Source organism: Coenobita brevimanus, chromosome 38, assembly GCF_032717465.1.
Source record: "Coenobita brevimanus isolate Jiangsu-jjx chromosome 38, ASM3271746v2, whole genome shotgun sequence".
NCBI lineage: Eukaryota > Metazoa > Arthropoda > Malacostraca > Decapoda > Coenobitidae > Coenobita > Coenobita brevimanus.
The window spans coordinates 14992592-15014205 of record NC_136991.1 but is presented as its reverse complement, the minus strand read 5'-3'; the positions used below and the strand labels follow the sequence as shown (position 1 = coordinate 15014205).

Below are 21614 nucleotides of genomic sequence, written 5' to 3'. Positions count from 1 at the left end.
TTTTTAATGTGGCTTGGGATAATGGTGGAATTCCAGAAGAGTGGAAAAATTGATTGATTATAGCAATACAAAAAAAGGAAGATTTAGGTGTGTGTGGAAATTGGAGAGGGTTAACTTTCACATCTGTAGTTGCAAAAGACTTCCAAAATCTTGTTGAACAGAATAGAGCCAGTAACTGATAACATTTTAGGAGAACAAGTGGGATTTAGAAAGGATCGAGGTTGTAATGATCAAAATTTTATTGTAAGGCATCTAATGCAACAAGCTAATGAGATGAAAATGCCACTTGATATGTGTTTTGTGGATTTTCACGTGGAGCTATGTTGAATGTTATGAATTCTATGGTATACCAGAAAAGTTTGTAAATATTATTAGAAGTCTCCACGAAGGTACTTTTTGTAAGGTAAAGGTGGGTGGTTCTTTGAGTGATCCATCTGAAGTTAGGTCAGGAGTGATTCAAGGAGGAGTTCTTTCGTCATTGCTGTTCGTTTTGGTTATGGATTATGTTATGAGAAAGTTTGTAAGGAGAACAGATGCAGGAATTAACTGGAAAGAAAATAAGAGGCGATGGATTTGGACTATGCTGATGATATTGTACTGATATGCGAAAGTATCACTGTATGGTTATCAATTTTGTCTATTTCAGTTCCTTAACCTGCCATGTCCCATCAAGATATAGGTATGTCAGAACTTTTTTTCACGCTGACACCAGTCGATGTACCGGTACGTTCTGCAATTGTGAGGTCCGTCATTGGCACATATTTCAAATTTCGCAGGTAATTTTTCATAGGCATATGCGGGAGACCTTCCTCTACCGCTCCCAGACAGGGACACTCCCTGACGCCACATGACCCCTGCACGTCATTGTCTCAGTCACTCACCTCTTAGCAGTGACCCAGTAAAGACATGGTGCACTGCGGTCTCTCCGACGACGATATTCAAGCCACCCTTGATGCCTTCACAGGGGACAGCAATTCCCCAGTTGATGACAATGTGGGGGACAAAGATTACGTGGCGCCGGAGAAAGAAATGATCAGCAGTAGTGAGGAGATACAGTTACCAAGGAAGGTGCAGTTTTATTTACTGCAGGGCTAGGGAAGGCCTGACAGACCCAATCCATGTGCATGCACCTCTCTCCAGCCTGTGGATGAAAGGTTTGATGAGGACAAGGACGAGGACGAGGACGGAGCAGTAGGTCGTGGTGTTCCATCATGACTGGGGAGGGAGAGGATTTCACCACGGGGAGCTGAAGGGGCGGCAAAGAGAAAGATACGGTATGAGACTATTGCTTTGTCTGGGGAAGGCACGAGTGGTGGGGAGGGCATGAGTGAAAGAGAAAGTGGTGGTGATGGCAGGGAGGCAGCTCCCAGGAGAGCATGTTGTGTACCTGGGGAGCGAGCATGTGGGGAGCAGCCACGCCCAAGCACATTTTTCACCCAAAAAGCTTCCCACACTTCTTCCCCACAGCCCCATGATGTGAGGGAAGGAAGCAAAGGGAAAGGAAAAGGGAGAGGGAAGAGGAGCGTGAGTGGGGAAGGGCGCCACTCTCCACCTCCCGAACCACCCCCACCACTCTCTCCTCCTCACCCCAACAAAGGCAACGATGGAGATGAGGATGGAAACAGCGGTGTGTCGTGGGACTGGGAAAATGGAAGTGATTTCACTCCCATTATTCACCACTTCACAGAAGAGTGGCAGTCTGGCTGTACTGCACCTGGCTTTCATCCAGGCTCCACCAGGGTGGATTTCTTCCACCAATACTTTAGCAAGGAATTTGTGGAGAGAATTGTGGATCAAATAAATACTCTCGCTAGCAGCCAGCATTGCAAAAGTGAGCGTGAAGGGACAACAAGCAGGCACTCCCAACAATATAACTACCCAGCAACCACAGGTGAGATGTTCTTTTTTTTTTTTTTTTTGCATAGGTTCTCTTCATGGATATTGTAAGGAAGAGGCTAATTCTGGCATACTGGTCTACAGATCCTATTATCAACACACCTTTCTTTGGGAAGGCAATGGGTCATGATAGATTTCAACAAATTCTGAGCTGCCTCCACTTTTATGATGCTGAGGACCCTCCTAATGCTAATAACACTGATCGAATGAGGAGAATATGAGTGGTATTTGATCACCTGTGGAAAAAGTTCCACTCATCCATTTATCCTAACAGAGACCTGGTCATAGACGAGAGTCTTGTGTTGTGGAGAGGCAATATTTCTTTTCCCAAGTACATACCTAGCAACCGTTTTGGGTTCAAGATCTTCGTTATGTGTAACTGTAAGACTGGTTATGTGCAAGACAGTCTTGTACACCATCACACAGACAGATATAACAGAAGATTGGAGTATATGACTCTCAGGGGCCGTGGTAAAGACCATGATTGAGGAGTACCTTCATCATGGTCACGTCTTGTACCTGGACAACTGGTACACTAGCCCCCTTCTTGTTCGGTACCTCCACCTTCACGACACTGGAGTCTGTGGCACGGTCAAGAAAAAACCATTGCCATATGGTCAAGGTTGGAAGGAAACTTGACAAGAACAAGGTGGTATTTTTCAAAGCAAATAACATCCTCATAACCATATCGAACCACAACAGGGAATTTTTCTTCCGTCGATGGTACACCGCCCCATAATGCACCACACCAACTCCGTGGATTACCGCAACGAGAGGAGCCTCCACGTATGGAAACTGGAGTCGGTAATTGACTACAATGTCAACATGAGACAAGTTGACCAGGCTGACGTCACGATTTCCGGTGTGGAATGTGCCAGGACCACGCTGAAGTGGTACAAAAAGCTACTTTTCCACTTGCTGGACATTGCAGTCTTCAAGGCCCATTACCCTCACACCCTGACTACAGGTGCCTCAGAGACCTTCGAGGGGTTTGTAAGGAAGCTGTCCCAGGAAATATTCTCAAAAAGTGCAGAGGACAGGCCCCATCACCGCCCCCGTCCCACCGCTGCCAGCCAGACTCCCCTACGCCTCACCAGACGACACTTCACCACCATCATCCCTCCTCAACTGAATGGTCCTATACCCCACCACTGGTGTCACACTATGCAGTCAGTCTTAAAGTGAGACCAACCCCTCAGAGAAAAGACACAAGGTACAAGTGTGTTGAGTGCAACGTTGGATTGTGCATAGAGCCCAGTTTCAGGGAATACCACGCCTTAGTAAATTACTGATACTCTGTGTATTTGCGATATATGATGCTCACTATAATAGTAAGGCCTGTATAAATATGTGATAACAGTTATATAAAGTGGCAACTGGTATAATGTTTGTGGGAAAGTATACTGTAAGTAAAAAAATATAATTTAAGTTGAAACAACAGTCATAGTGAGCATTTTGTGCAAGAATTTGGCGATTCTGATATGTTTGGTAAGTGGAACGACGCTTATATCACCTATATTATTGTGCGGAAGCAAATATATTTTTGTACTACACATAGATTCATACCAAATGAAGAAATATCTACCTATTCTGAGTGGTTAGAAATAGTTACCCCTACCATAGAAAACGTGAGCGCAGCAGCGTGGCTCCAGAGAAGACGGTACCAGGTGTGGGGAGGGTCTCCTGTATAGCACACGTCTAAGCTCAAGTGAGCACTTTTTTTTAGTGTTTTCCAATGTTTCTCATAAAAAGCGGAGGTTTGAGCCAAAAAAAACAAAAAAAACAGCATCTGCCAGGATTGGGGGGAGGGGGTCATTGGAGTAAAATCTGCTGGAAAGTGACGGGTTAAATTTTGAGAGATTTTTGTCTTCATGGTACACATATTATCGTACTGAATTTCTGTGGTGTAAGGAAGTGAATGTACCGGAAGTAGCCTTATCCATTTTAACTGGAATTGCCGTGCAATTGTCAGTTGAAGGTAAATCACATTTTTTTTATTATATGAGTTCTCTCTAGTTTTACCTGTCTATCTATCTATTGCCAGATGTGCTAATCCCGTACGGGGTGGCCACAAACAAATCGCCTCCATGTTGCCCTGTCCTCCACCATTTCACTGCCCTGCTTGCAACTCACACCCCCTCCGTCATATACCTCTCCACTCCATCTCAACCTCTGTGTCCCCCTCCCTGTCCCCCCCTCCACCTCACTCACACTCTCCTCATCAGTCTCTCACCCTCCATCCTCTCCACATGGCCAAACCACCTCAGTGTGTTCCTCCTAACACTTCCTAGCACATCCACATCCACACCACAACGTTCCTTTATATCCTCATTTATCAGCCTGTCTCTCCATGTGACTCCACAGGCTCCTCTTAAATAAATCATTTCCACTGCTCTCACCCTTGACTTGTGTCCTTCCAACAACGTTCAAGCTTCACTTCCATACGTTAGAGTTGGTATCACAATACTGTTATGTAGTAACTTTTTAACTTCCATGCTCACTTCCTTATAACTTATCACTGTTTTCAAGGAACCAGCAACCTTTTTGCCTTGTTGTACCCTTTCAAGCACTTCACCCTCCAAACTTCCATCCTTACTCATCACATCCCCCAAGTACTTAAACGTACTCACATTTTTTATTCCCTCACCATCCAGCCTTACTGTACAGTCACTGCCTTCACCTCTCTCAGAGACCATCACTTTACTCTTCCCTACATCCACCTTTAGATTCCTTTTCTTACACACTCTCCTAAACTTATCCATCAAGCCTTGAAACTCCCCTTCATCTTCACTTAACAACACAGTATCATCTGCAAACAACAATACAGGGAGTTTCCAGCACTACCCTCTCTCACTAGGGCCACTCAAACATCCACTGCCCTACCTTGTATCTCTTTTATTACCCCATCCATGTACAGATTGAACAACCATGGAGACAAGACACATCCCTGTTTCAACCCAACCTTCAAAGAGAAAAATTCACTCAATTCACCATCCACATGTACTGGAGCCTTGGCACCATCATACATACTCTTCACAGCATTCAACAACTTCCCTTCAACTCCATATATTCTTAATAATTTCCACAATCCTTGTCTGTCCACCCTGTCATGCTTCTCCAAATCCATGAAGGCCACATACAACTTCTTTCCCTTCTCTAGAAACTTTTCCACTAAGGATCTAAAAATGAATATCTGATCCACACAACTTCTTCCCTTCCTAAAGCCTCCCTGTTCATCAACTAATTCCTCTGTTATTTCCCTAACTCTTTCAATAATTATCCTGCCATCCACTTTTCCTATTACACTAAGAAGACAAATGCCCCTATGAATACCACACACTTCTTTTTCCCCTTTTCCTTTGTTTGTACAAGGGAATAATTATACCTAACTTCCAATCCTACGGGACTCTGCCGTCCTCCCATGCCAATCTGCACATCTTCCACATCCATTCTTCTACTATCTTTCTCCCATGCATCAGCATTTCACCACACACTCCATCGATTCCTGAGGCTTTCCCCGATTTAACTCTCTTCATTGCTTCCACAACTTCTGTCCTACTGATTTCTTCCTTTCTTCTCACCTCCCTCCTTCTCCCAGCCATTCTCCAGCCACTTGTACTCGCATTACTTCCATTCTCTATGTTCAACAATTCCTTGACATGTTCTCTCTAATTTTAGTGGTCTATATTATAATCAGTATGTGTGATATTTCTAAAATCCTCACTGTTTATGACTGACCACTCTGACCAGTCGTCATTATTCATGACAGAGTAAATTTCATCTCTTTGTTGTTTATCTTCTCTTTCTGCTGGGTTTTTAATTTCTGTTGGGGCTTGTGTCTCTAACTGTGTTGGGCTATTTGTGTCTTGGTGCTCATTTTCTGATTCTAGTAATTGTGTACAATAGAGCTATTAGGTAGTGTAAATGCTGATTCTTATGGCACTAAGTTTGGTAGGACAACCCCTTCACTAACAATGACTCAGAATGAGTTAAAATGGTGTTAGGCTGAAGTGGAACTGATGACGCACTTGTCTGTGTTGGTCTGAAAGGATGCCAATTAGGCAATTCTGGACAAAAATATTCACCAAATATTTGGTTTTAGCATGAGTGTGGCAATCTTTTGAGCATCATTGGAGAGGGTATCTATTTCAAAGCCAACATTCTCAAATGGTCGACATTCTCATGGTTTTTGGTTCAGAGGGAAGGGGGGTGTGAGTTGTTTTTGGCAATTTACTCAGGAACTACTGGTCATATCAGAATTCCAACACCCCCACGTGAAAGTCATGAACTTCTGCTTCTAGACAGATGCTTAGCTCTTGCATCGTGTGGGCAAAATTTTGCACTAGGGTGTAGGGCAGTTAATTTCACTGTTGAACAACAGTATTCTCACCAGATTTTGGTACTTGTATGGGCCAGAGGAATCCAGCGCCCCCTCACACCACTGCAACTCCTACACACACACCGAATTCACACGCGGATATGAGAGTGACATGACGGCAGAGGAGCTGTTCAACATGTTCTTCGGTGGAGGGTATCCAGGTGGGAATGTTTACGTGAAACAGGATTGGTGCTGGGAGCACCACAGAGGCGGAGGTCACGGGTACAGCCGAGGACACCCACATCACCACTAGGCCAGGCACATGGAGCAGTCCAACCTCTCCGTCTTCCTCCAGCTCATGCTGCTCATCCTCATCCTGCTGCTGTCCCTGGCCTCGTCGTTCCTCTCCTCAGATCCCACCTATTTCCTCTTACCCACCAGCAAGTACAGCATGCAGCAGTCAACGTCCAACCTGGGTGTGTCTTACTATGTCAAGCCGGACTTTTCCACTGAATATCAGGGCAGTATCAGGAGGGTAGAGCAACACATGGAAGAAGACTAAGTGTCCACGCTTAGAAATGCTTCCTTTAAAGAGAAAAACTATAAGGAAAGTATGATATGGAGAGACAGATCATTTGGAGATGCTTAGATGTTCAAGAGAGCTCAGAACTGCGTATGCCTTCCTGTGACTCCCTGCAGAGCCTCTATAGTTCTAAGGTCAAGTTTAGTGTAGCCTTGCCATTCATAGCCTACCTTCAAACCTATTCTATCACCCCCAGCCAGTCATCTAAGCCATCAGTTACCTTTAAACTTGCCTATTTTGCCTCCCTTCAAAACTGCAAAATTCCACCCACTTAGTGTAGAGGTGCCCTGTTTTTAGGGTAGCTCTACATCGAGTGCGAAGCCAAATTATTTCCTGTAAACCAGGAAATCATTTACAACGCTGGGTTGTAACCTTATAACCATCCAACAAGTGTTCCCTACGTGAGAGCAAATGGGTTGGCGGAGGGTTAGTGCCCCTCCCTGGAAAACAACTAACTAAAAATATAAACAAGAAGCCTCGGACCAGGACTGACCAAAAGATGATGACTAAGGACCGTACAAAGGACATGATACAGATGGCGATGTGGAATGTAAGGGGTGCGAATGATGAAGTGAAAGAGAGAGAGAAATTGTCCAGGTGCTTGAGGATGTGAAAGTGGATGTATGTGGATTAACTGAAACTAAATGGAAGGGAGAGAGTGTGAGAGAATGGGAGTATGGATGGGGGATATGTGCAGGAGTAAGTGAGAATGAGAGGGCAAAAGTAGGAGTGTGTATTGTTGTGAGTAACAGATGGAAAGAGAATATAAAAGAGTATGGATCAGTTGGTTCAAGGATTGTATGGGTAAGACTGAAAGTTGGACTACAAATGTGGGCAATTGTGTGCATGTAGGCTATGCGCCAACGCAAGATCATGCAAGTAGAGTGAGAGAATAGTTCTGGACAAATGTGGAAGTGTGCATGGAAAAGTTTGAAAGGAATGAGAGAGTGTTTTTGATTGGTGATATCAATGGTAAAGTAGGGAATGTGAAGGTGGATGGAGTAGTTGGTGAATGCGGTGTGTGTGAAGGAATTCTTTAGTGATTCTCATGCAATACACACCGAGATGATTGAGCGAAAACAAAAAAAAAAAAGGTAAAATTATATACATTTATTTACATTTATAAATAAACACCAACAGTTCAATAGAAACAATATTAAATAAGTCTCAGGTCCCTGCCCACACTTAAAGGAACGCAAAATAAACCTCGTTAATACATCCCGGGAGATTTAGACAGAGTCCTCCACTGGAAACTAAACAAATAACACCAGACATGGGATCAAATAAAAGTTGTGGCCGTGCATACACCAGATATATCCTCCGTTGTGGAAGGGATGCCAAACAAAAGACATGGCCTCAGTAGGGGAACTTGGCAGCAAGTTTAGTGCCTGGACACAAAGTATAGAGCCACATCTCTGGGAACTTAGATGACCAGTGAATCTCTTCTCCTAATCTGAATGGATTCCTCTCCGGCCCGGCCCTCGGCAGGAGGAGGATCCTCAACCAAAAAAAAACAACAACAGTGTAAACAACAGAAACCATGTACATTTAAATATTTAAACAAAACAAAATATACATATATACACCATATATATATAAAAAAAATATAATTCAAGTACTAGTCGTACCAGCCAAATTATTAAAAGTATAATAAAGTATCCATTTACCTTGTTGCCTGGTGCTTGAAAGTAGAGTGAAGAGAATGCCGGTAGTGGTGGTGGGATATTCGCCCTGGCCCAGAGGCCGAGGCACGGGCAAACTGGAGCCCGTTAGGGGTCATGCCAAAATGGCATAGACAGACTAACGAGGAGGCGGGTATCGGGTTACCACCCGTATCAAAGTGGGGAGAGGGACCCCCGCAATCATAGCGGGGGTGTCCCGCAGGTCCTCCCCGGACCAAACAAAAGTGCGGGCCAAGCAGGATCGGAAGGCATGCATCACCGGACACCGCAGGACATAATGTAGGAGAGGCTCCTCCTCCAACTCCAGACAAAAGTCGCACGGGTCCGGCCGGGCTAGAGCTGTCTGCCTGTAGCACAGGAAGCCCAGACGCAACCGACGAATGTGGACCAGGACAGCATTGGGAACATCAGGCAGTGGTGGCAGAGGCTCACAGCGGGTAGCCGCCGCGTACCAAGTAGCAGAACGAGAGCCTTCTGCCACACAAACCTGATGATCCTCCCGGGCCCACCGCATGACAGTGGACCTGAGCGGCTGAAGGATCTGATGCGTCCCGCTTGGGAGGACAAAAGACACCTCCCGGAGCGAGCACGCCAGCCGCGCCGCCTGATCCGCATGCTCATTACCTTCGATTCCTACATGGCCTGGTACCCAGTGGAGGGTCACCGACCCCCCAGCACTGACAACTCTGGCCGGACATACATAAATTGAGGATAGGAGGAGGGGGTTGTTCCCCAGGGATCCGGAATGGACAGCCTGAATCGCTGAAAGTGAGTCAGAATGTACCACCACGTGGGTGGAGGCATGCTGGCTTGCATGCCGCAGTGCCCCCAATATGGCCACAAGCTCCGTCTGAAAGACAGACACACCCTGTGTGACGTGCCACGATATCACCGCAGCCCCGCATATGAAGGCTGCCCCCGCAGCCCCGTCGGCAGAGACCGAGCCATCGGTATAGTAGTCTGCGGATGCTGGGCGCCGCAGAGCCTCTATCCGCACCAAGGCCTCCCGCCGAAGGAGAGCAGGGACAGCATTTCGCCCTCCGCCAGCAGTCGGAACGACGACTTGAATAGGCGGAGACGTCCAGGGTGGTGGCTCAGTGTAGCCCACACAGGGCGTGTCAGGCTCCTCGCAAATACCAGTGGCCGCTCCCAGCTCATGCAGCGCGGCAACCAACCCACGGACCCAGTCCCTGCGTGGGCAAGGATCAGGCGGCCGCAAAAGAAGCCACTTAAACAGGGCCGAGACCGGGAGCTGAGGCCTATGTTGCACAAGCTGCAAGATGACTGCAGCAGCGCGGAGCACGACCCTACCCCAAAGCGAGGGGAGGCCGCACTCCAGACAGAGATTGACTAGATGTGTCCACATGGGGGCATGAAGCATTATCCTCATTGCGTCATTCTGAACCACTTCCAGCGAGGCGGCTATCTGAGGGGCCAAGCCTGTCATGCAGATAGCACTGAAGTCGATGACCGACCGGATGGCATGAATATAGAAGGTTCTGAGGACCTCAAAAGAGGCCCCCAGGCTCTTCCGGGAAAGGAAGCGGAGAGCCGCCATCCGAGATCGAGCCCTCTCCCTCAGGTATCTAACATGACAGGCGAATTTCAGCCCCGAGTCCATACAGACCCCCAGGTATTTGTGGGTCATCACACAGGCTAGAGGGTGTCCTCCCAACAGCATTGGGAAGGCCGGCTGGCTGGGGGCAAAAGGCATATAGCGGGTCTTCGCCATATTTACCTTCAGCCCCAGCTCCGCCGACCGTCGATAGAGCCGCGAGAGGGCCTCATTGGCCTGTGTGTATCAGTCTCTCCTTGAAAAGACTAGAACCAGGTCGTCCGCATAAGCAAGGAGCGTGACCCCCCGGCCATACTCCACATCCAACAACCCTTCAACGAGAATGTTGAAAAGGATAGGGCTCAGCACACTGCCCTGCGGCGTGCCATTTGGATGGGAGTATGCCGGGGAAAAACTACCTTGAAAGTGGACGCTGGCAGGCCTGTCAAGGAAGAAATCCTGGACCCACGATAGCAGCCTGCCTCCGATCCCTCGAGCCACAAGGGCGCTCAAGATGACTAACGGATTAGCCAGCTCGAATGCCTTCTCGCGATCAAGAAAGACAGCCATTCCCACTCGACCCCGAAGCTCCCCGAGGAATGATGCCAGACATTGTGCAGCATTACGTTTCCGGTGATATGCAAAAATCCTCGGGTGTAACGGCCCCAGACGCCACGACAGCTGCGCCCACACCACCCTCTCAGCTGTCTTCCCTCCTGAGGAGGGAGATGGGGCGCATGGCACCTGGGTCGTTTGGCTTCGGGATGGGGTGGATAACAGCCATCTTCCATGACCGTGGAAAACGCCCCTCAGACCAGGAGAGATTGAGCAGATCCAGCAACCACGCCTTACCACAATCCCCCGCATGCGCAAGGATGGAATACGTAAGGCCGTCGAGGCCCGGAGCAGTGTCGGCCCTGCGCTGCAGAGCCGCCAGTAGCTCACCCACCGTGATGGGGCAGTCAGCCTCATCAGGTTGGGAGCAAGCCTCCCAGACAGCCGCAGCGCGAGAGTCCGATAACCCCTCCAGAGTGGCCCCGACGGACCGCGGGAGATTGTGGGAAGCAGAGCGATCCGCAAAGTGCTTAGCCAATCGGTCAGCCTCTGAGACCGGGTCAGGGTGTGAAGGCGGACGAGAGGGACGAGGGTTGGTGAAGGACCACAGCCTCCTCCACATCTCTCGGAGAGTGGTGTGAGCGCCCAGAGTCCGGCACCACTGAACCAACACCTCCTCCCGAATGCGACACTTTTCAACCAGCACGTGTCGCGACACAGCCTCTAAGTGCCTGCGCAGAGGTGACCCGCGACGCCGTCGGTAATCATGGCGCGCCGCATTCAGCCGCCTATTCAGCTCCCTGACCCGGTCGCAGTAAAACCATCCGTCTCAGTAAACCCTTGCGGACCGCCGCTTCTGGGGAATTGCCTCCGAAGCGGCCTGCCCAAAGACGCTGGCAACCAGATCCGCAAAACTCTCCAAGTCTGAGGGGTGGTGGGACGAGGAGAAAAGACGGACGAGGGCACGCTCAAAAGCCACCCAGTCTGCCCTCTCCACATCCCACCTATGTGGCGGCTCAGGGGGAGGGAGGCAAGCCAACCCCAACTCCACCACAATAGCATAGTGGTCACTCATGAGGGTGGGGTGTATGGACCAACATGCCGAACCCATAAACGGATCCGACACGAACGTCAGGTCCAGACGCCCCCCCCTAACATGAGTGGGTCCTGATGGGTCCTGATGGGTCCGTCAGCAAGGACACACCAGCCACCTCCTCTAACACCAGTGCAATGTGCCGTCCTGCCTCATTAGACCTCTGCGGGGACTGCAGGAGGTCATGGTGCGCGTTGAAGTCGCCCCCTATAAGCACAGGCTCCCTGGTAGCCTGGGAGAACAAGTCCCCCAACTCCAGGGCTGCACTGGCACCACGGTAGATGTTGTACACTGTAAGGGACGACTCAGCAAGTTGAAGACGCACACCATGAACCTCAACATCAGTTCCACAGAATGGAGCAGGCTCGCAAACTGTGGAAGCGATGTGGTCCTGGACAAGGATGGCACAACCCCTAGTCTCACCCCGCACATGGGGGAGGAGATGAGTGGTGTATCCCTGCAGCCGGAAAGGGGACCTCTCCCCCAGCAGAGTCTCCTGCAGCATAAACACATGCGGCCGGTCACGAGCAGCAATCTCCTGGAGGAGTGGGAGCTTGCTCATCGCGCCGACGCAGTTCCACTGCAAGACTCTGATGGGGTCGGGGATGCTCTGTCTGGGGAGAGGCGGAGTCACGTCCCCGCCTCCTCCCGCGACACACGAGGCGACCCGAGGGACGCCCGCGAGACCACGGGGGAACGCGGTCTCGGACTGTTCCGCTCTCCCTCCAACGCCCTCCTCACACGAGGGCCGCGGCTACCTCCCTGCGGCCCCTGTCTCTGGCCTGGCCCCGCATCTCCTCGGGAGTTGGGGTTGACTGGCTCCCCTGGGCCTCGGCGGGCACCTGTGTCACCTGTGGCTCTCCCTGGGGCTGCTGCAACACGGGTGAGTCCTGGGGTTGCTGCGCCAGCGCCACCCCACCACCGACCTTGACCAGTACCCCTGAGACCAGCGCCTGCGCCGCACCCAGCAGCTCCTCCTTGGGGCAGGTGAGGGGAAGTGCATTTGCCAGGAGGCCTACAATGCCGATCATCATTTCCCCCATGGCTTGGAGGACAAACCCAGGGTCGGTTGATCCTTTCACCTGTGACTGAGGTTGAGGGGAGGGCACAGGAGGAGCAGGAGGCCTGGGACAAGGAACCCTCTGTGGTTTGGGTTGCCCCGTCGGCGGGGGGGCGTGCACCTCCGCCACCGTCGAGACGGCGACTGCCGCACCTGGCAGTGGCGGGAAGTCCTCGTTGGTTACCACAGGTGAGGCGGCGTTTGTCGGAGCACAGCGTTGTTGGCCCCAAACAAAGGTTCCTGGAGGAGCCGGTGTGGCCAAGGACGCTTGCTGCTCCTGCACCCAAGAGACCTGGGACTCCCGTCCCTGCTCCACCCTGCGCACTCGGGCAGGACAGGCTGGGTTCCATGCATGGTGAGCACCTTGACAGTTGGGGCACCGGGATTGTACCATTTCCTTTGCCTTGAATTTCTCGAGGCACTGCGTGGTATCGTGCGCCCCGCTGCACATCCCGCAGACTATCGGCCTGTTGCATGATGATCTGTGGTGTCCGTAGCGCTGACACCTGTAGCATCTCAATGGTTCCGGGGTGTAGGGACGGAGCCAGTAGGTCCCCCAGTTGCTGAGGTCGAGAGAGGGGACGAGGGGGCCCCGCAGGGTCACCCGCACCTGCATTGTCTCCTCGCGTGTCCTCTGGTGTTGACACAGCTCCGCTTCCTCCACGAGATCGTGCTGCTTGAGGATCTCGAGCGGCATGCGGCGCGGGTACCCCATCACCACAGCCCTTGTAGTTTGCCCGCCTGGCGATAGTTCCACTAATCGGACTTCCGCCGCCTCGTCCTCCGCCACAAGCTTCAGCTGGCGGTGAGCCGTCTCCGTCTGTGGGATGAGGACGCAAGAGTTGTCCCTCCCAAAGCGATTCACCACCGTCAGATCCGGGAAGCGACGCTCCAGGGCTGCCACAGCGTCGTAAGACGTGGCTAAACCCTCCTGTTGGGGCACCCTGAAGGCTGGGAAGACAGAGCGAGGCGGGGGCGGTGCCTTCACCGATACCGATGGACATGCAGGCGGCATGAACCGAGCCGGAGCAGGCGCAGAAAAATCCCCCCCAGCATGAGCCCGCCGCTGACGGCGGCCACCACGCTCCACCAGGACAAAATCATCGTCCGCATCCCTAACAGACTCAGGCACACTCCCAGATCCAGCCGCAGATGTAGGAGGCAAGGCAGGACGCGACTGAGAAGGGGCACAAGATGGTGGATTTGTAGGCTGGATGCCCGCCATCTCATCCGCGCTGCTACGGAGCACTTTGCGCCGAGGTGCAGAGGCAGGAGGGGGAGTACCCGAAGCAGAAGATCCACCGGCATGGCCAACTCTCACGGTATTGCCTGGAGGCGGGCCACCCGATCCAGAAGCCGCGCTGCTCTCAGACCCATGTCGAGATCACTTCCCAGACATCTGCAGGGACGACTTGCCAGGATTAGTGGACGGAACTGGTATCTTCGAAGCAAGCCTGGGGTCACGGGAAGCCGGCGGAGTCTTCAACGGCCCCTTTGGCGAGGGCGCCGTACGGCCTGCCATAGCTGGCGGCCGATACACACACAGGCACACTCACAAGCACTCGTACAATCACCCAGAACGCAGGAAGGAGCCTACCTACAATAGTGGTTACTGTCCCCCTGCTAGCAGAGGACGAGACAGCCCTACTATTGCCTCGAAGGACTTTCCTAACCCTATCCCTATCGAGTTTTTGGCCCGCCCTGCGGCTTCCTATAACCACCCCTCTAAGGGGCCTCCTTGTGAACCAGGCCTGCGCTTGGAATCCGCGGAGTTCGGCTTCGTACCACTCTAAACAGGGGTCTCTAGGGCCAGAAAGGAAATATAGGAGAAGGCAAAAAGAACCACAGCAGGGCGAGTACACACAAGTGCGTGTACCCCGATACACTACTGTGGCTGAAGACCAAGGCGTGGTCTGAAAAATGGCGGCAAGCAACAACAACAGCAACACCTCAAGTACTGGCGTGATACAAAAGGGCAGAGCAGCTCGATCAACGGCGAACCGGAGAGCTGTTACCCTTGTTGTAGTAGTCAGGAACAGGAGATATTGTCGGTGTGGAGGCAGGCAGCAGAGAGTGAGAGAATGTTTTTTTTTTTTTTTTTTTTTTTTTTTTTTTTTCCGGCCTATCAACCATTGGGGCCGAAGCCCCTGGTTATTAAGGCCATGTATATATATATATATATATATATATATATATATTTAAAAATATATACATATATATAGAAACATATATATATATATATATATATATATATATATATATTTAAACATATATACATATATATACAAACATATATATATATATATATATGTACATACACACACACACACACACACACACACACACACACACACTTCCATGCATACATTCAGACACACTTTCATGCAAAGGTACATATATTTATAATAATTTTAATCTTTATTTATTTATTTATTTTTTTATTTTTTTTTCTTGGTTTTATATTTTTTATACCTTATATTATAAAGAAAAACTAACCTAAAGACCCTAAAACTAATCACCTAACAGACAAATCGCTAACCTATACTAAATCCTACAGAGACAAATAGCTGGACCTACACTAATAGTAAAAATACCTCGACTAACAGAACACCATCGACTGCAGATATGTAATGCCTTTCTACATTACATACCTGCACTCATCACCTGGTGACTGTCAGTCGAGGCACAACCTAATATAGGGGATATCAATATATGAAAGGGAATCAGACGAGTCAGGAACATTTCCATATACGTCAGCTGTCGTCCCTAATTAGAATAACTTAAGCAAGATAATATAATGTATTTACATAATTTGTACAAAAAGTGAAGAACCTCTCCCAGCAGACCACCATCGACTGCAAGTGCCCAATACCTTCCTATATTGCACACTTGCACTCATCAGCTGGTGACTGTCAGGCGAGGAACTTGGCTTAATGTAGGGGACATCTATATTAGAAATAGATCGGTGGGAGGAGGAACTATTTAAAATATGTCAACTGTCAACCCTAATTAATATTACAATATATACATATTTACTATTCATAAAAACCATAACCACGGAGTAAAAAAGTCACATCACTCTGATCAGTCCGGTCTCTCTCAAGAAAGCCATCAATTTATGTCACAACAATGTCCCCATCACCCAGGATGGTGGAAAGGGTGAAGGGGACGTCTACTGCGCCACAGTAATTAATAAGTGAAGCACGTTCACGAATAAATCGCCGACAGCGCAGGATGATATGACTAATAGATAACACCGCATTACAGATGTCACAGTACGGTGGGAAGCGTCTTTCCATATATGGTTTTATGTGGGTTAAAATGGTGGCATTAAGCCGTAATCGTGCCAACACTTTTTCTTCTAGGCGACTGGGACGGTTGGCAGTGTCCCAGTCGCCCAGGTACGGCTTACAAGTTGGAATATTTAGTCTGGTCCACTGACCTTGCCACAGAAGATTTATTGATTTCTTTCCGAGAGATAGACTCAACCGTAGATCACAAGGAACGTCCCAAGTCTCCTCGAGCTCTACAACCGACTTTGCAAGTAAGTCAGCCTGCTCATTGCCGTAGATACGACAATGACCAGGCACCCAGATCAGTGTGAATGACTTGTTGCATGAATGCAACTTATTAACGATGCGGCCCTGGATCTCATGAGAGTCCGTAGTGCAAGATGCAATTGCCTGAAGGGCTGATTTTGAATCTGAAAATATGACAAATGAGTTATGCCTAGAATTGAAGGCATAGTCTATGGCTTTGTCAATAGCAAAAAGTTCTGAAGTAAACACAGATGTATGAATCGGCAACCGATACCTGAGGGCACATTCAGTCGACCACACACTTGCACCCACACATTCACTCGACTTGGAGCCGTCGGTGTACAATTGATGGGACCCCAAGTGACGAACAATGATGTTACGAAACAAGTGGTGGACCTCCGCCTCCGGCGCCTTGGCCTTTGGTGCTGGGAGCCATGTAACATCAACAGTAAAGGCAGGTGGCTCCCAAGGCGCTATATTTTTTAACACCAACTTGTCACAGTCACTGGGGTCCACACCAAGCTCCTGAGTCAGTAAGTGGAGGCGAACGGCAAGTGGCCAACGTACCCCCCGCAGAAGGTGGTGGTATTGATGCAGGGGGGTACAGGCCACATTGCCGATATTACTTTTCCTTAATGTCCTTACACTATAGGACAAGGCCAGGTGGTCACGGCGAATACGGAGGGGAGGCACATTCACCTCCACTTCCATACGAGCCACACGGGTACACCGGATGGCTCCAAGACACATTCGCAAACATTTATTCTGTAGCACATCCAATCCTTTCAGCGTGGCATCGGATGCCGAGCCATACACCTGTGCGCCATAGTCTAGCTTGGATCGAATAAGGGACTTATACACCATTAATAAAGATTTTCTGTCGGCACCCCAGGTAGTACCCGCTAGGTACTTGAGGACATTTAACGGTTTATCACAACGAGCAAGCAAAGTATTAACGTGAAGTTTAAAATTCATTCTTTGATCAAAATGTATTCCTAAAAATTTTACAGAATTTTGAAAAGGTACCGCCTGATTATCCAAAGTTAAGCACAAATTAGGTACGTTACGATTAGTGAAGACTATAGTGGCACACTTACGTACGGAAAACTTAAATCCCCACTGCAAGGCCCATTGGTGGACGGAGTCAAGGGCTGCTTGAATCCGCCCAGCCGAAATTTGTGCATTACAGGAAGAGTGCCATATTGCACAATCGTCAGCGTAGAGTGAGTATTTAAGACTCCTCGGGATGGGAGCTGATGACAGAATATCATTGATCATAATACTAAATAAAGTAGGACTAAGCACACTTCCCTGTGGCACCCCGTTTTCCTGGATAAATATATCCGATGTTACGTTACGGGGCAATTTGACAGAGAAAGTTCTGTCCCTTAAGAAATTTGAAATAAAACAGGTAAATTTCCTCTTAAACCATAAGCATAGAGCTTCATTAGTATACCGTGTCGCCAGGTCATGTCATAGGCTTTATGGATGTCCAAGAACACCCCTATCATGAATTCTTTATTGGCAAATGCCTCTGCAATACAATGCTCCAAATTCATTAAATGATCTAGTGAATTTCTGTATTTACGGAAGCCACATTGTTGATCATTTAACAAATTCTTCGACTCTAAAACAAAAAGAAGCCTATTGTTAACCATATGTTCCATGACCTTACATAGACAAGAAGTCAACACAATAGGACGAAATGATGTGGGATTCATAAGACGACCAGCCTCTTTGGGTATCGGTATGACGTGCGCAAAGTGCCATGAGTTTGGGAACGTTGGAGACGCCCAAATCTCATTGTACAATGCTAACATCTTAATCAGGTTGTCCTGATTAAGATGCTGGATCATACCGTACGTGATGGTGTCTGGTCCAGGGCTGGTGTCTTTACAGGATTTAAGGGCAAGGAGCAGTTCATCTAGCGTAAACTCTTGGTTGTACGGGGAGTCTACGTCTTCTGTGGCAAAGTCTAATATCTGTAGCTCAGCCATGCGTTTATGATGTTGAAAACGCGGGTCATAATTGGCTGAGCTACCTACATGAGAAAAACTCCTGGCGAGGATGTTAGCAACGTCCACGGGCTCGTCATAGGTGGTGTTATTCACCTGCAAGGTGGTTAAAGGGAAATATGGGCGTTTATTATTTAATAATCTTATAGTGGACCAGACTTTATGTAATGGTGTTGTACGAGTCACCGTGGACACAAAGGACCGCCAGGAGTCACGTTTAGCCCTTCTTATTATTCTCCTTGCCTCAGCCCGTGCCTGTTTGTATGCAATAAAATTTTCCTCAGTGGGCTGACTATCAAAAATGCTGTATCTCCTATTGCGTTTTCTTAATGCTTGTCGGCAATCCGGCGTCCACCAATGTGCTCTATGCTTCGCATGAACTGTAGAAGTCTTGGGAATAGGAGCCTCAGCTGCGTGTAATATGGAAGTAGTTATATTTTCGACCTTAACATCTATGATCTCCCCAGATATATCTAAATTGGCGATCCTTGAGAAGGATCCCCAATCTGCTTTCTTATAGTTAAATTTTGGAGGTGGAGGGTCCGAAATGATGTCGCGTGTATAAGAAAGACAGATGGGTAAATGATCACTTCCCAAGGAGTCATTGTAAGGGTCCCATGAGAGATCTTGATGTATACCAGGGGAGGCCAAAGATAAGTCAATGGCCGAAAAGTTACCAGTACGATCATCTACACGAGTCGCTCTACCATCGTTCAGAAGACAGAGGTTGGACTGTAGTATTAGGTCGGCTACTTGCTCCCCACGACCATCAATCCTCAAGCTACCCCATTGATAGTGATGGGCATTAAAATCGCCCAACACTAACTTATTCCCAGGGAGATGATTAACTAGTAAATTTAAAGCATCACTATCAATGGGGCCATGTGGAGGACAGTACAGAGAGCAACTAGACAGATACGTGTTATTAAATTTTACTCTGCACGCGACCGCTTCCAGAGTAGAATTTAGAATCAGTTCCGTTTGTGGGTGTGATTTGTGTGTGTATATGGCTACTCCGTGACCTTCATATCTTCTATACGAGTGGTAGTGTTTGAACTGTGGAGGATCAGGGTGATCCTGCAGGCGCGTCTCCTGTAAACAAATAACGTCTGGCCTGTGTATAGAAAGCAAGATTGCTATATTGTGTAACTTATTCCCAATACCTCTACAATTCCACTGTAGTATAGTGAATGCGGCGGTTTAAGATTTACGAGGGGGGCCAGTGTGTTTAGTTTTTTTATGCCCCCCGCGACCAGGCGAGTGGCTACTGGGGGACCTTTCCCGGTGCTTGCTGACGGAAACCTCCATATTATCGGCAATAACAAGGCTCCCAGATTCCAACGAGGAAGAGCTATTCTTCCTCTCCCTCGCTGGGCTAGGAGCAGGGAGGACATGAGGACGTGGCTTTGAAAGGGTTGAGAAGTTATGTTTTACAGTCTTGTCGGGCTTCGATTTCGGCTTGACTGACTGAGAAGCAGCAGCGGCCTGTGAGTATGATGAAGCTTTAGGGAGGTTAGTTAGAGAGTTGGATCTTACAGGAGGTTTAGAGGTGGACGTGGAGGTAGAGTGAGTGACTTGATTAACAAGCACGGGATCAGTCTGCGTCTCCACAGTGCACATCACAGGGCGGGACATCACTGCCAAAGCATAGGACCTATTTGGTGTGGGAGTTGCATGCAACTCCTTCACCTTTTTCCTTGCTTCGTAGAAAGAGATGCCCTCAGTCGCCTTCACCGCACAGACCTCTTTCTCCTCCTTCCACTTGGGACAATCCCTAGAGGAAGTGAAGTGAGCACCCTTGCAGTGAAAGCAGCTGACACCCTCTGATGTGCAATGGTCAGCATCATGACCTGGCGTTGCGCACTTCCCACAGACTGATTGAGAAGCCCGACAAGGCTTTTCATGATGTCCATATAACTGACATTGTAAACAACGAAGTGGGTTAGGGATGTATGTCCTTACGTTAACAATTTCATACCCCACTTTGATATGGGTTGGGAGAGTCACTTTACCGAAAGTCAATATAACAGTTGCCGTTTTCGTCCTCCTGCCCTCGGAAAATCTCGTGATGAAACGGGCTTCAATTACATCTTCATGAGCAAGTTCACGTACGATGTCGTCCTTTTCCATGGCCATGAGGTCCCTGCAAGTGATGACTCCCTTGCAGGAATTCATGGAGTGAGGGATCGTCGGCACATCATAGCAATGGAATTTGCTCATCTTCATCAAATCCTTAACCTGGGACGAGTTTGCAGTCTTTCCTAGGAGATCTCCGCTAGCAAGTTTTTTGACCTGTTCTACCTCTCCTGCACATCCATCAATCACCTTCTTGATAATGAAGGGATTGAGGCTGGACAGGGGAGTAGAACCAACCGCATGCAACAAAACAAAACTTGCATTTTTTACATCAATGTCTAGCAAAGGGCGTGTCCGGGCCCGTTCAGTCTGGGGGTAGTCCGTCCGTGAGACAGTCGGGGGTCGGTCAGGACTACCTCCCCCCCTGAAGGGGGGGAGGCAGCAGTGGCGTCCGCCATAGTAACCACTTCCCCCTAAAAGGGGGAAGTGGGAAGAAAGAGAAAAAACAAACAAGGGACAAAAAAACCAGGACAACACACCTATGGCTAAGATTGCCCTCTCAAACCACTCCAGGGAGGCCCGACCGTGTTACTTCACACCCCAGAGCGATCAGTGGGGGGGACCCTCCGTGGGCGAGTAAGCAAAGGTAATCTTAGTAAATAGATATAGACACTTACTATATCTCTAGCAAGGGTAGGGAGGAAAATTAGTACTAGCTAATCCTAAGTGTCACCAGAAGGGTGAAAAAAAAAAACTAATGCCGGTGAGGCAGCCCTGAAAACTAGAGAAGAGCGCAACAGAAAACATGTCTACGCTCCTCACGACCATGCATCAAAGTCCCCCGAGAGAATGTTTTTTTTTTTTTTTTGCCTATCGACAATTGAGGCCGGAGCCCCTGGTCATTAAGGCAAATCATATACATGTATATATATTTACACATATATACATATATATATGAACATATATATATATATACATACATACATACATACATACACACATCCATGCATATCAACATACACACTTTCATGCACACGTACATATATATATAATAATTTTAATTTTATTATTTTTTTGTAATTTTATTTTTATCTTTTTTTTATTTCTTTATTTTTTTAACCTTATATTACTTATAAACTAATATACCTAATGTAAAGACCCTAAAACTAATCACCTAACAGACAAACCGCTAACCTATACTAAATCCTACAGAGACAAATAGCTAGACCTACACTAATGGTA

The 21614-nt window shown here is 48.4% G+C and overlaps 1 protein-coding gene and 1 pseudogene across 1 annotated transcript; one reads left to right on the top strand and one right to left on the bottom strand.

Moving 5' to 3' along the window:
- Window positions 1-906: 906 nt before the first annotated feature.
- On the top strand, window positions 907-7072 carry LOC145396542 (dnaJ homolog subfamily B member 12-like; annotated as a pseudogene).
- A 1525-nt stretch (window positions 7073-8597) lies between these two features.
- LOC145396541 (uncharacterized) lies at window positions 8598-10211 on the bottom strand. The gene has a single exon (XM_080269919.1). The coding sequence runs from the start codon at window positions 10209-10211 to the stop codon at window positions 8598-8600; it is 1614 nt and encodes a 537-aa protein (XP_080126045.1).
- Window positions 10212-21614: the final 11403 nt, after the last annotated feature.

Coding starts and splice junctions, on each gene's coding strand:
- LOC145396541 (XM_080269919.1), bottom strand. CDS start 10,211: ATGGCGAAGACCCGCTATATGCCTTTTGCCCCCAGCCAGCCGGCCTTC.